Consider the following 14,001-nt stretch of genomic DNA (forward strand, 5'->3'; position numbering starts at 1 on the left):
TTACTGTGTCCTGGCAGAGTGTTTGGTGACTTACAAGACCTGATGCCTTCCACATGCCCCCTACTAAACAGTCATCACTGAAAGCTGCATTTGCCAAAAGTTATCACGCGGTTGTGTTCCTGGGACCTCTTCAGCAGAGTATGCCGCACAGGACAGTCATACTCCAAAAATGAGAGATCAGAGCCTTGCGCTGGCTTAAGAGTGTCACATTCATCTAACTTTGCCATTACAAAAATGCTTAAGCAGCAGCGAAACCACAAACCTCTCCTACAGCTGTCATCTTCTGCTCAAATATGCAAGGTTAAAAAGGAGCTGACGTGAGCAGAGACCATCCAAGGAACCACAGGCTATTTTGTATGCCCTGGTGTATCACAGCGAGGTGCTCAGCTGTATGTTTGGCAGTAGTCCCGGGGTTTTAACAGATGTGCAGCAGCACATGAAATTCAGATGGCCTAAGCTGTCAGCATCCCCAGACTTTTATTTCAGCCAACCAATGAATGCTGCCACTCACACAAAAAGGATCTCCAGCTTTGAAAACTTCACTTCTGCGGTTTCCTGCCCTGGATATAAATATAAAGCAACTCCGTTTTCAGATCAGGTGCTGTGCTTCTGGGGCAACATTTGCCTGAAAGGTGGAATGGACAGCCAGCGGTCCAGCATCATCTGAATTTCAACCTGCTTCTACAAGTAGGCTAAGAGGTAGAAATGACCCCAGTCACGCACGTACGTTTGTGCAGGATTTGGTTCATAGGTGTTCCCCATGCCCATGTTCTCTTTTTATCTTACACTTCAGGACTGGATCCAAAGCTTAAATGCTGGTGGAAATCCTTTCTTCAACTTCAGTGGACTTAAGATCAAATACTCTGGGTTTGTTTACCTATAGAAGCTTTTAAGTCATTCCAAGAGCTTAAAGAGGATTGGGCATAACTGGGAATTGGGCTCTTACAGATGAATTTGTATCAGCTGAAGCCTTTGGTACAGGTAGGTGACTATAATGCTGTTCCTACTCCCAGCCTCACATCCCTTCTTTCATATACACACAGACACTTGTATGAAGGGTCATCTCTTAGAGATGGTGCACATTTGGGACATTTGTTCTTCTTCTAGCTCCGTTTCCTTCCTGGCTTGTCCAACAGCCTGTCTCTAGTGATTTTTTTTTTTGGTCATTTTTTTAAACTCTTCAAATTATTAACATATTTCTTGTGCCAGAATTGAACATGGTGGATGAGTCTGTATGCTGTCAAACATTACAAAATGCAGTTATGTACACCAGCTCAGGATCTGCTGCAGATATTCTGTCAGCATAACATTATAACAGTAAAGATGACATTTTATAAATGATCAAACATCTTTTGTACAGTACTGGAGTGCCTGGGTTAGGAGTAGCCAAGACTGTGAAACTACATAAGCAAAACTTGTAGACAGGTATTGCTTGGCATATGCAATTTGCCAGAGAGAAATTTGAATGGCACATTTATATGAACAGAATGAATATTTCAACACTCTGTAAAATTTTTATGAATCCCTCTCTTTCTTTTCTGGCTTGCTTCAATCCATACCTTAATTCTGCACAACCGTTTTTATTTCCTGTAACTGCAGGGTACAGGACAAAGATGAAGACTTAGATGATAGCGCAAGGAAACTCAGCCTGCAATTGACTCTGAAGCCTTTTTTGTATCATAGAAATACAACCACAATCAGACATGAAAGTAGTGCCCATACAGTATTTCACATGGAGTAGCACCAAAACACATTCAGCTACAAAAGTTTCAACCTTCAGTTCGAGTTCTATTTGTTGCACGCCTGTTTGGACTATACTCTTCACTGCAGAGGTTTTGTCATCGTTAACAGAAGAAAGCTCTTTGAAAACAGATGAGATAGCTGCTTTGGAATGATGTCATCAAGGGCAGTTGGTTTTGACTTATAGGTTCCAGTTTCCATGTCCACTGGTAGGGCTGGAAAAGGTCTCTTGCCCTAGTGACTATCCATCCAGACCAGGCTGTTGCAGGTGTGTACTTAAATGAATGATAGTCCACAGTGTCAGAGCATCAAAGTAGGTGGAGAAGCAGCATTTTAAAAAAGCTGAATGGATCTTTTAAATCCACACATAGATTTACACACGGACCATAACAAGGATCTTCCTGTGAAACCATGTGAATCAGTCCTAAGACCCAAGTGTAGTGATGAGGCCACTAAGAGTCCTGGAGCTGTGTCTCTCTTCAGTGGGATTGTATGCATCAAAAGGTTTAAGACACTTTGCTCTTTGATTCTGCTCAGATGAATTTAAGAAGTCTCCCAAACAGAGTGCTTTCCACTTTTTATCTTACAACTCCTTTTCTGTACCCAGCAGGAGCAGATTAGGATCTAGTCTAGTCTAGTCTAAATGGTGGACAAGTACAGTAGTGTTCACATGGTGATGACTCGTGCCACATCACATTGAATTTACTGGTAAATGCTGTTAATCCCCTGAACTCTCCCCAGCAAAATCTCACCTGTCTCCAGCAGTGTCTCATGTCACACTTGACCATTTGAGAAATAAACCTACAGCCATCTAAGAAACAAATACCGGACTTGTGTTTCCTCATTTGTGGACTTACTTTCATTTTGTGTGTGGGAGCAACACTGGTCCTTTTTCTGGTCCTTTTTCTTTACCTTCACACTCTTCCGTGCTGATAGGTCATCTATCTGCAGCAGTACACCAAGGTAACTGTGTTGCCGACATGCCCCAAGGCAACAAATGTTTATAGGCTGCTCCAAAGCCCATGTAACGAAGCGCTGCAGACCATGTCTTAGTGGATCATCACCACATGTTACAAAGAAGAGTGCCAAAGAAAACACCGATGCAAAAACAGTTAAAGCAGCAGACGAGTTCTCTGCTCTCTGGAGCTATAAAGTCATCACCCTCAAATAGAAATACTAGCTGAACAGTCTGCAGCACTTTCCTCAACAACTAGTTAAGTTGCCTTAAAAACAAAAATGAAATATTTAAGAAAAAAGTGGTACCTTTCCTACAGAAGATCTCAAGTAGCTCCGTGCCCTCCAGCAGGGTGGGAGGTTTTGCAGCATCTGACAGCCTTGCACTTGCAAGAACCACCAAATCACTCTGTGGTGGGGTTCAGCTCTGGGAAAGCTTCACCAGCTGAGCTAGATGGGCCAGCACATCCCCGAGCAGAAAGGCAAGGACAACTACTGAGAAAACAATGATGGCTATGTATTTCATGTTACATTTTAACTCATAAAACTCATGCTGGACCCATCCCACAGCACTGACAGCATCCACAAAAAGGTCTTCGAGGAAATGTGGGTTAAGATGTAGCCACTTACTATAGGAGCAGCCGAAGACCTCAACTCTCAGTCCTATCCGCCCACCGACATTCCACTTCAGAGGGACGAAGCGCAAGAAGCGGGCTTTCATGGAGTGCAGAAATTTGTGGTGAACCACACTGTCAGCGTTGCTGTTCCCCGTGAAAACCTGGAAGGACAGAGAGCCTTGGTGAGACATTTAGCACCAAGAGGTGAATGCAGCACTCTGAATTGAGGCTGTGAACTGCCACCCCTCTTCCTGATTCTCAGTCTAGTAAATTACTCAAAATTACTTAAATTGATTGTCAAGTTTTCTTCCAAGTGCTGAGTCTCTTATGGAGGGAAAGGAGGGAGACAGCAGCACACAGAGCAACTCAGCAGAGTGGGGGGATGTATACAGGGAATTAGAAAAGCAGGTTGTGGATGGAGATGTTACAGAAGATGCTGCATAATTTCTCCAAACCCAGGATATTCCTGTGCACCACAATACTCCATTGGCCCCTAACATACCCACAGTCCGTTCAGTGCAGTGAAGGATGGGGCCCAGTTTAGCCTTTGGTGCATTCAGGGTAGCAGAAAAAGATGGTCACAAGGCACTAAGGTTGGCCAGAGCCTGGGAAGACGAACAGGAAAGTGTACATCTAGATACGCCACAGAAAACTCAAGCAAGACACAGGAAGAGATGAAAGTCTGAGTCAGTACACAGGAGAATCAGCATTTCAACTGTGTTTGCACCCAAGAGAGGTAAAGCTTGCAAACAATAATAATTTAACTTTTTTTCTTGCCTATTTGATTAATTGCCTGCAACTGCAAGCCAAAATTAATGGCCCTACTCAGAATTATCACTCAAGAAGAGGAAATTCTCTCATGGATGAAGAATGACTGCAGGATTTCAAAGACGAACGTTAAGACAAGCATCTAAGCTCTGATCCTGCCTGAAGTTTTTCAGTTCATCTTTACACCCTTACTCTGTAATATTGGGCTAGGAATATCACAGACTTCCTGCTAACTTCAGAACATTTGAGTAACTCAGCTGGGATTTAAATTTGAAGCTAACAGTTTTGTAGAATGTGAAAACCAAAGCCAGAACTCTCAAAAAAAAAATTTCACAGGAAGGCTGTATTTGTAAGAGGTCCTTCGCTTTGTAAGTATACAATTTCATCACAAAAAGTTGTACCAGTTTTAAACACTTCTGCAGTTCAAAAGCTGGCACCATTCATCTATGCAATACAACTGCAAGCACAAATCGGAATAACCCCAGTAAAGCAGACCTACAATTAATTCCTGATGGCCGAAGGATGAGTTAAAGAGATTGGGGGTTTCATCTCCACTTTGAAAAAAAGGACTAATTAGCAACTGTTTAAATTTTTACTCAAATGTAAGCATTCCAACTTTTTTCCCAAATGTTGTTAAAAATGGTGTAAAACTTCAAATTCAGTGTGTTCTTGTTTTACTAAATGCAGCTGCTATTGTTTTATTAGAACTATATTCAATAAAGAACATCCTTGAACATTTCTAAGGAACAATGCTTTGAAACCATACCATGCTTTTTTCATTTCATCTTAAAAACTCTAACCTGGGAAAATTCTCTTATCTGCAATAAGCCTGCATTTATGACTGGGTGGAAAAGACAGCATATATCTCAATTCCTAAAATGTGCTTGCAAGTGCATTTCATTGTTGGTATTGCTTGCCTCTAAAGACAAAAAATTTTACTGAAACAATCTCTCTCACTACCCCAGTTACCTCAGTGAAGTGAAGTGAAGAACTACCCTTAAAAACATGTGATCTGTAAAATTATTTTTATTAGGAGCTTATCAGGCTGAAAAGGGTATATAATTCGGCTATCCCAACCGTTCCCAAAGCTTTGCTTATCCTGCATCTCTTATGCTGGATTTTTTATGCACAAGATCTTGTTTTCTACAAGTATTATGTGATGGTTAACTAACCTCTCACAAATTCAGCTATATTATATAATTAATTTTTTTTGGATGGGGATGCTTGTTGATCTTAATTCAAAGTTACACCACCTGTGTGCGGTGTGACCAGGTGGATGATCTGCTCGGCCTGGTGGCAGAGCTGAAGGAGGAGGTGGAAAGGTTGAGGAGTATCCGGGAGTGTGAGAGGGAGATAGATTGGTGGAGCTGCACCCTACCGTCCCTGAGGCAGAGGCAGCAGAAGGAGGCTCCGCGAGAAGCAGAGGATCCCCTGCCTTCTTGCCACCAGGTAGAAAGAGGGGACCTAAGCAATGGGGGGGGATGGAAACGGGTCCCTGCTCGGCGTGCCAGGCGAACCCCCGCCCGGCCTCCCTCACCTTCCCGGTTGCCTTTACACAACAGATATGGGGCCCTGGAACTTGAGGGCAAGGCAAGCGAGGATGTAGACGAAGGTCCATCCGGGGGGTCGCCTAGGGTGAGGCAGTCAGCCCCACGCATTACGACTGCCGCTGCTAAGAAAAAAAGGAGGGTAATTGTCATAGGCGATTCCCTTCTGAGGGGAACAGAGGGCCCGATATGCCAACCGGACCCGTCCCACAGGGAAGTCTGCTGCCTCCCTGGGGCCCGGGTCAGAGACATCACTAGGAAGCTCCCTGGTTTGGTACGGCCTTCTGATTACTACCCGCTGTTGGTTATACAGGCTGGCAGTGATGAGGTTGCAGAGAGAAGTCCTGCAGCGATCAAAAGGGACTTCAGGGCACTGGGGCGACTGGTTCAAGGATCGGGAGCACAGGTAGTGTTTTCCTCTATCCCTACAGTGGCAGGGAAGGATACCGAAAGGAGCAGGAAAACACACCTGATCAACGCGTGGCTCAGGGGCTGGTGCCATCGGAGGAATTTTGGCTTTTTTGATCATGGGGAGGTTTACATGGCACCGGGCCTGCTGGTGACAGACAGAGTCCAGCTGTCTCACAAGGGAAAAAGGATCATGGCTCATGAATTGGCAGGGCTCATTGAGAGGGCTTTAAACTAGGTTCGAAGGGGGAAGGGGATAAAACCAGGCTCGCTAGAGATGAGCCGAGGGGTGGCGTGCCGATGCCGGGGGCGAAATCGATAGCCCAGCTCAAGTGCATATACACCAATGCATGCAGCATGGGCGGCAAGCAGGAGGAGCTGGAAGCCATTGTGCAGCGGGAGAGATATGACTTAGTCGCCATCACAGAAACATGGTGGGGTGACTCTCATGACTGGAGTGCTGCAATGGATGGCTATAGACTCTTCAGAAGGGACAGGCGAGGAAGGAGAGGCGGTGGGGTGGCCCTGTATGTTAGGGAGTGTTTTGATTGTCTAGAGCTCAACGATTGTGATGATGGTACGGTTGAGTGTCTATGGGTAAGGATGAGGGGGAAGGCCAACGAGGCAGATATCCTGCTGGGAGTCTGTTATAGACCACCCAACCAGGATGAAGGGGCGGATGAAGCGTTCTATAAGCGGCTGGCAGAAGTCTCTCAATCGCTAGCCCTTGTTCTCGTGGGGGACTTCAACTTCCCGGATGTCTGCTGGAAATACAACACGGCAGAGAGGAAGCAGTCTAGGAGGTTCCTGGAGTGTGTGGAAGACAACTTCCTGACACAGCTGGTAAGTGAGCCTACCAGGGGAGGTGCCTCGCTCGACCTGCTGTTTACAAACAGAGAAGGACTGGTGGGAGATGTGGTGGTCGGAGGCCGTCTTGGGCTTAGCGACCATGAAATGATAGAATTCTTGCTTCTTGGTGAAGTAAGGAGGGGGGGCAGCAAAACCACAACCATGGACTTCCGGAGGGCGGACTTTGGCCTGTTCAGGACGTTGGTTGAGAGAGTCCCGTGGGAGACGGTCCTGAAGGGCAAACGGGTCCAGGAAGGCTGGACGATCTTCAAGAAGGAAGTCTTAAAGGCGCAGGAGCAGGCTGTCCCTGTACGCCGTAAGAAGAATGGGCGGGGAAGACGACCGGCCTGGCTGAACGGGGAGCTCTTGCTGGGACTCAGGAAAAAAAGGAGAGTTTACCGCTTGTGGAAGAAGGGGCAGGCGACTCAAGAAGAGTACAGGGATCTCGTTAGGTCGTGCAGAGAAGAAATGAGAAAGGCAAAAGCCCAGCTAGAACGCAATCTGGCCGCTGTCGTTAAAGACAACAAAAAAAGTTTTTACAAATATATTAATGATAAGAAGAGAGCCAAGGAGAATCTCCATCCTTTATTGGATGCGGGGGGGAACATTGTCACTGAGGATGAGGAAAAGGCTGAGGTACTCAATGCCTTCTTTGCCTCAGTCTTTAACAGGCAGACCAGTTATCCTCAGGGTACTCGGCCCCCCGAGCTGGAAGACGGGGACGGCGAGCAGGATGAACCCCCCGTAATCCAAGAGGAAGCAGTCAATGACCTGCTATGCCACCTGGACACTCACAAGTCTATGGGGCCGGATGGGATCCACCCGAGAGTGCTGAGGGAGCTGGCGGAGGTGCTCGCCAAGCCGCTCTCCATCATTTATCAGCAGTCCTGGTTAACGGGGGAGGTCCCGGATGACTAGAGGCTTGCCAATGTGACGCCCATCCACAAGAAGGGCCGGAAGGAGGATCCGGGGAACTACAGGCCTGTCAGCCTGACCTCGGTGCCGGGGAAGATGATGGAGCGGTTCATCTTGAGGGCACTCACAAGGCATGAGCGGGACAACCAGGGGATCCGGCCTAGCCAGCACAGATTCATGAGAGGCAGGTCCTGCTTGACCAACCTGATCTCCTTCTATGACCAGGCGACCCGCCTAGTGGATGAGGGAAAGGCTGTGGATGTGGTCTACCTGGACTTCAGCAAGGCCTTTGACACTGTCTCCCACAGCATTCTCCTAGAGAAGCTGGCGGCTCACGGCTTAGACAGGTGGACTCTGCGCTGGGTCAAAAACTGGCTGGATGGCCGGGCCCAGAGAGTTGTGGTGAATGGAGTTACATCCAGTTGGCGGCCGGTCACGAGCGGTGTTCCCCAGGGCTCAGTACTGGGGCCGGTCTTGTTTAATATCTTTATTGATGATCTGGACGAGGGGATTGAGTGCACCCTCAGTAAGTTTGCAGACGACACCAAGTCGGGCGGGAGTGTTGATCTGCTCGAGGGTAGGAAGGCTCTGCAGAGGGACCTGGACAGGCTGGATCGATGGGCCCAGACCAATTGTATGAGGTTCAACAAGGCCAAGTGCCGGGTCCTGCACTTTGGCCACAACAACCCCATGCAGCGCTACAGGCTTGGGGAAGAGTGCCTGGAAAGCTGCCCGGCAGAAAAGGACCTGGGGGTGTTGGTCGACAGCCGGCTGAACATGAGCCGGCAGTGTGCCCAGGTGGCCAAGAAGGCCAATGGCATCCTGGCCTGTATCAGAAATAGTGTGGCCAGCAGGAGTAGGGAAGTGATCGTGCCCCTGTACTCGGCCCTGGTGAGGCCGCACCTCGAACACTGTGTTCAGTTTTGGGCCCCTCACTACAAGAAGGACGTTGAGGTGCTGGAGCGTGTCCAGAGAAGGGCAACGAGGCTGGTGAGGGGTCTGGAGAACAAGTCTTATGAGGAGCGGCTGAGGGAACTGGGGTTGTTTAGCCTGCAGAAAAGGAGGCTGAGGGGAGACCTCATCGCTCTCTACAACTACCTGAAAGGAGGTTGTAGCGAGGTGGGTGTTGGTCTTTTCTCCGAAGTAACAAGTGATAGGACGAGAGGAAATGGCCTCAAGTTGCGCCAGGGGAGGTTTAGATTGGATGTAAGGAAAAATTTCTTTACTGAAAGAGTGGTGAAACATTGGAACAGGCTGCCCAGGGAAGTGGTGGAGTCCCCATCCCTGGAGGTATTTAAAAGACGTGTAGATGAGGCGCTTAGGGACATGGTTTAGTGGGCATGGTGGTGTTGGGTTAACGGTTGGACTCAATGATCTTAGAGGTCTTTTCCAACCTCAATGATTCTATGATTCTATGATTCTATGATTCTATGAAAGTTAACCACATACAGCAGTTCAGCAGCCTTGCCTGTCAGATATGTTTTGAGAAGTGCCACAAGTAGCACTTCAAGATGTCCTGGGCTTACTCATACTGCTTTCCAGATAGGAGCCAAATTCAAATTCCAGCAGAGAGTATTTCAGAGGGTTTTTTCCTTATATTTCAAGTGAAAAATCTTGTTCTTCCCCGTAATGAAACTGTCAGCAGAGAGTAAGTCTCACAGTCAGAGCTTTGGCAGTGCTCACATTTGTATTAAGACACTCTTAGATACATGATGGACAAAGGGAAGTGTTGTTTTCTGTTTGTTTGCTTAGAAAGCTCATCCTCTTGGAATCCTGTGATTATGTAAAAATCTCACCTTCCAAAAGATAAAAAAGAAAGAAGAAGGAAGAAAGAAGAGAAAGAACAGAGGGGGAGCAAAGAGTTTCCATTCCTCCCAATTGTGAAGAAAAGCTTAAAATGCCGTGACTAGAATGCAAGCGAAAGCTGAAAATTAAGAGACAAAGGAAAAAGTACACCTTAATATAGCAATACTGTGAAACAAGGGGATGTGGGTTTTTTTCTCATAATCCTCTCATACACAAGGCTGTCAATACTGCACATTGCATCACAGGCCCACAAGGTAATAATTTTTTGGTTTATATTTAAAAAAAAACATTCCAGGAGAAAGACCAAGTTGAAAAGCACAGCACCTCTAGAAATATCTCCCTGCAATTACAAAGTAATGGGGACTAGATTATTTACGAATATGACTGTGTGCTAAACAGCCCCCACATTCCTGCTTGGAAAGCAGGTAGAAACGCAGCCCTCGCCAGCAGACAGCAGCACGCTGTGATCAGTGGGCCCTCGTGGCCACTGGAAAACCGTGGAGGCAGTTCACAACTACCTGTAACTGTTGGTAAGGGCAGTCTTGACACCTCTCTTGTTGGGCAAACCTGTAAAGCCATTTTTGCAAAGCTTGTGCAAACTGCACGCCCAAGCACAACGCACAGGAGTGTCACCGCTCCTCGCACACACAGAGGCAGTCCTCTGCCTTCAGGCAGATGGTATGTACAGCACACTTCAGGGACTGCCTGTGGAGTCAAAGGAGCTTTGTGGTTTTGCCAGGTAAAACAGAGACAGCTGTACCCCACTGTCTGCAAGCAGACCCAGGTGCCGAACCCGCAGGCATCTGTGCTAGATAGTTTCCTTCATGACACCTCAAGGAAGAGCCAGAATTACCCACATCCAGCCTCCAAATCAGTTGACTCCAAACTTGATGTGCAACTATGTAAAAACATCCTTCCCATGTTGAAATAGTCAAGGGTAAAAATAAACCCTTCAAAAGTCCAATACATCCCTTACAGCAGTGTTTCTCAAGCTTCTCTAACAACCAAAGAGCCAATGACACTTTTTTGGGAAAAAAATCCACAGGCAATGCTGTACCATCGATCTGCGCCTACAAGATGGTTTTGCATGCAGCTGGCACATCACTGCTTGCTGCTAACTGTGGGGCGTCACTGTGTATGCCTTTAGGACGGCTTTGATTTTCGTTTCCAACTCCCACTGCTACACAGATCACCTTCCGATGTTTTATGGACCACCTGTGGGCTGTAGACCATTAATTGAATAACAACAATTGCCACAGATGGTCATTTGAAAACTTAGATCCACAGCTGACACGGAAATAATCCATCCATTAAAGAAGATGAAACAAAGACGCAGTACCAGATTTCGTAGCCCTGGAGGTTCAAATATTGATTAACAGTAAACTTATTGGTGAGAATGGCAGAAATACTTCCTCTTGAGAAAGAGCCTCTATTACAACTTGTTGTTGATAGGGATTAATTCACAGGAACAAAACGACAAACTAGCAAAGAAAACAAAGCACCCGCATGCCATTTCCCATGCAACACAGTCACTCTGGGAGGGAGCATAACACTGAAATCTGTGGTTTCTTACAAGCCCTGTAAACACAACAGACTGATGATTTACCTGGGAAATTCTGCTTCTGGCACTCTATGGGGGTTATAAATCAAAAAGCTCCATTAGCACCAAATATTGCCACCAGCCTCTTGAAGGCAAAAGCTTTTCCCTAGCGCTAGCAGCTGTAAGGTTAACAGCTTGCCACGGGCAGGGCTGCCTCTCGGACCAAGCTTGTTTCATGATGCCTAGCTGCATGCTGCCCCGCTGTGACACAGGCCATGGCACTACAGTAATATTTTATGAGGCTTTTTTTATGAGGCAGCAAAGGCAGGTCCCACTGGCACGAAGAGGTGAGCTAAGAGCAGTGGCAGTGGTTCGGAGCAGGGTCCGACCAGCCCAGTGCTGCCGCTTCGGCAGCAGCTGTCGGCACGTAGGGAAAAATAAAAACGACACAAGCATATTCAATGCTTTTCCCAGTGCTCAACCCACCTGGTTCATGGATTATACTGAAGTGGAACAAAATAGAATTCCAGTTTAGATGAAAAAGAAAACTTTCAGAAGAAATTTAAATCTCAAAACCACCATCGTTACCCAGAATTTGGATGTATGACTCCCTCAGGAAAAACAACAAATCAAATGAATAGGCTGTTTATACAACTCTCCCATTCAGAGGGATCCCAAAAGCTGTTCAAGGGCAGTTCAGGAAAATGTCATGCAACCACGGCGAAATATGACAGTTGTTTAATAACCCTGCAGACACACATTTGTTTCTCTACCTCATGTATTAATTCAGACCTATGCCAGATCATACCAGTGAGATCTGATGTGCTAAACTTTACATAGCCCTTTGGCCAAACTCTTAGACTGGTCTCCACCTTTAGACAGACAAGTGGAAATTGGGTGCAAGAAAAGTGTCTGCTCATGGAAGCCTAATCAATTCAAAAGTTAGCATCAGACGTGGGACTTTATCTCAGTCTCCCCTGCACGCACACTCTGCACAGCAAATGGCAACTTATTTACAGAGCTGCAGAAGGTGGTTCCCATAATGACTCTGCTGAATATATTTTGCTCTCCCACTTTGTTAGGCAGGTAATGGGATGGGTTCAAAATGAGTATGCAAGTGGCAATATAGGCACAATCAGCCCTGAACGGTGAGCAGGCAGACCTGAGGTTAACTACCTTCTAGGGGAGATATTTTAAGATGTATTGAATACTCTCATTTCTGCCAAAGTCACTCTGATGAACTGAGCTGAGGAAAAAAACAGAAGATCAGATTATGAATGTGCAGAGGGCACATACATAGATGTTAGCAATTTACAACATTTCAACCTTCACTGAAAGAAATACAAGCACAGAAAAGACCACTCCACCTTCAAATCTCACCTATGACATCACAGTATGCTGCCTCCAGTGCCTAAAGAAATAAGGACAGGAGTGCACTTAATTCAAGCTATCCAGCAGCTTAGTGAAGGAACCAAAGTGAGATAAAAAGCGGCTAAGCCTGTCATAAATCCCAAAACCGCAATACTTAGAGGAAAACAATGTCATTCTCCCTTTTCAACTTCCTTACTAGGATGAGAAAGATCGGGAGCTAGGAGTTAGCAGTGTGACACAGAACATGCTTCCTGGTGTATGCCTCTCAGGACCTCCTCAAATATTTGAGTGTACATGCACTTCAAAGAAAACATGAATTTCCAACTAAGAAACAACATGACAATCTGAAGCAGGAAGGAGAAAGCATTGCCAAGCTTTTCACATTTTCTAGGTTGAAATAAACTCTGACTCAAGGATAGTTTTTCTCTTCTCCAGAGGCAACAGGATTTTAGTTCTGCTCAAATTTGCATTACCTGGGATGTAACTCAGTGGGACTATGACTGAAACCAAGTTCGAGTAAGGATCCTTCAGCTCTGCTTGTGTGTGTGGAAAGAGACTGAATGCTACCATGACAAGGACACAATACAGTCACAAATGCACCATATGGAAACTCAGCAGCCTCTGATTTTAATGGGATGCTACAGGGTTTTTTTCACATAACAATTATACCGCATCAGTGCCTGCTAGCAACACCTTGGGCCCGGACAGGTTTGTGGTGACTTTTTATAACAATGATAATTAAAAAATCCATTTAATTTCTGCTGCGAAATGAAAGCAACTGTCAGTTCAGGCAATTCTAGAAACTGCCCCCTTCACCTCAGCCCAGTCCTAAAACTGAGAGCGATTACACACAGATTAAAAAAAAAAAAAGAGAGAAAAATGTGGAAGGAAAAAAACCTAAACGTCTAAATGTTCTTTTTACATTTCACCTTTCCTACATACTGTGCATGTCAACAGTGAAAAACATTGCTTTGCTTATGTAATGCAAAAAGCCCTGCCCAACAGGTCAAGCCAGAACTGTTAATATCTCGTCACAAAGAAACACAGTGAAATGGCTTTGCTGTCATCTCAATCGCCCCGTGTCCAGACTGGGAGCTGCTAAAAACTCCACCTCATTTGGAGGGTGTGTTAAGAGCAGCTCTCCAGCACAGGGGTTCATGGCAGGACCTGGCCCCTGGGAGTTGCCCTCTTTCAGCATGTGGCCTTAAAAATCCTTTTGCTATTAGAGGGGGTCAGACCATGGGGAGAAGGAAAGGATGACAAGGAGGACTGCTCAGCTCCTTAAAGAGCTGCAGTTTAGATCTTTGTTTTCACCTACCACGCAGCCACATTTGGCACATGGACTGCAAACCTATGCGTTGTGTTTTCTCACTTCTCTTTCTCAAGAGGCAAGTTAAATTTTCTTTCCATTTTATTTCAACCAATCTCTAAAAACAAAGTACATTTTTACTTCACGTACAAGAAACTTGCCTGTTTTGGAAAGTCA

The 14,001-nt window shown here is 46.0% G+C and overlaps 1 protein-coding gene across 1 annotated transcript in view; it reads right to left on the reverse strand.

Annotated features, from left to right (window-relative positions):
• CNTNAP5 (contactin associated protein family member 5) overlaps nt 1-14,001 on the reverse strand; it is a 310,358-nt gene that overhangs the window by 172,010 nt on the left and 124,347 nt on the right. Inside the window, exon 4 of the mRNA XM_076342919.1 lies at nt 3,325-3,472. Within this exon, the coding sequence (XP_076199034.1) occupies nt 3,325-3,472 (148 nt within the window). The remainder of the gene's footprint in view (nt 1-3,324; nt 3,473-14,001) is intronic.

Source organism: Aptenodytes patagonicus, chromosome 6 (assembly GCF_965638725.1).
Source record: "Aptenodytes patagonicus chromosome 6, bAptPat1.pri.cur, whole genome shotgun sequence".
NCBI lineage: Eukaryota > Metazoa > Chordata > Aves > Sphenisciformes > Spheniscidae > Aptenodytes > Aptenodytes patagonicus.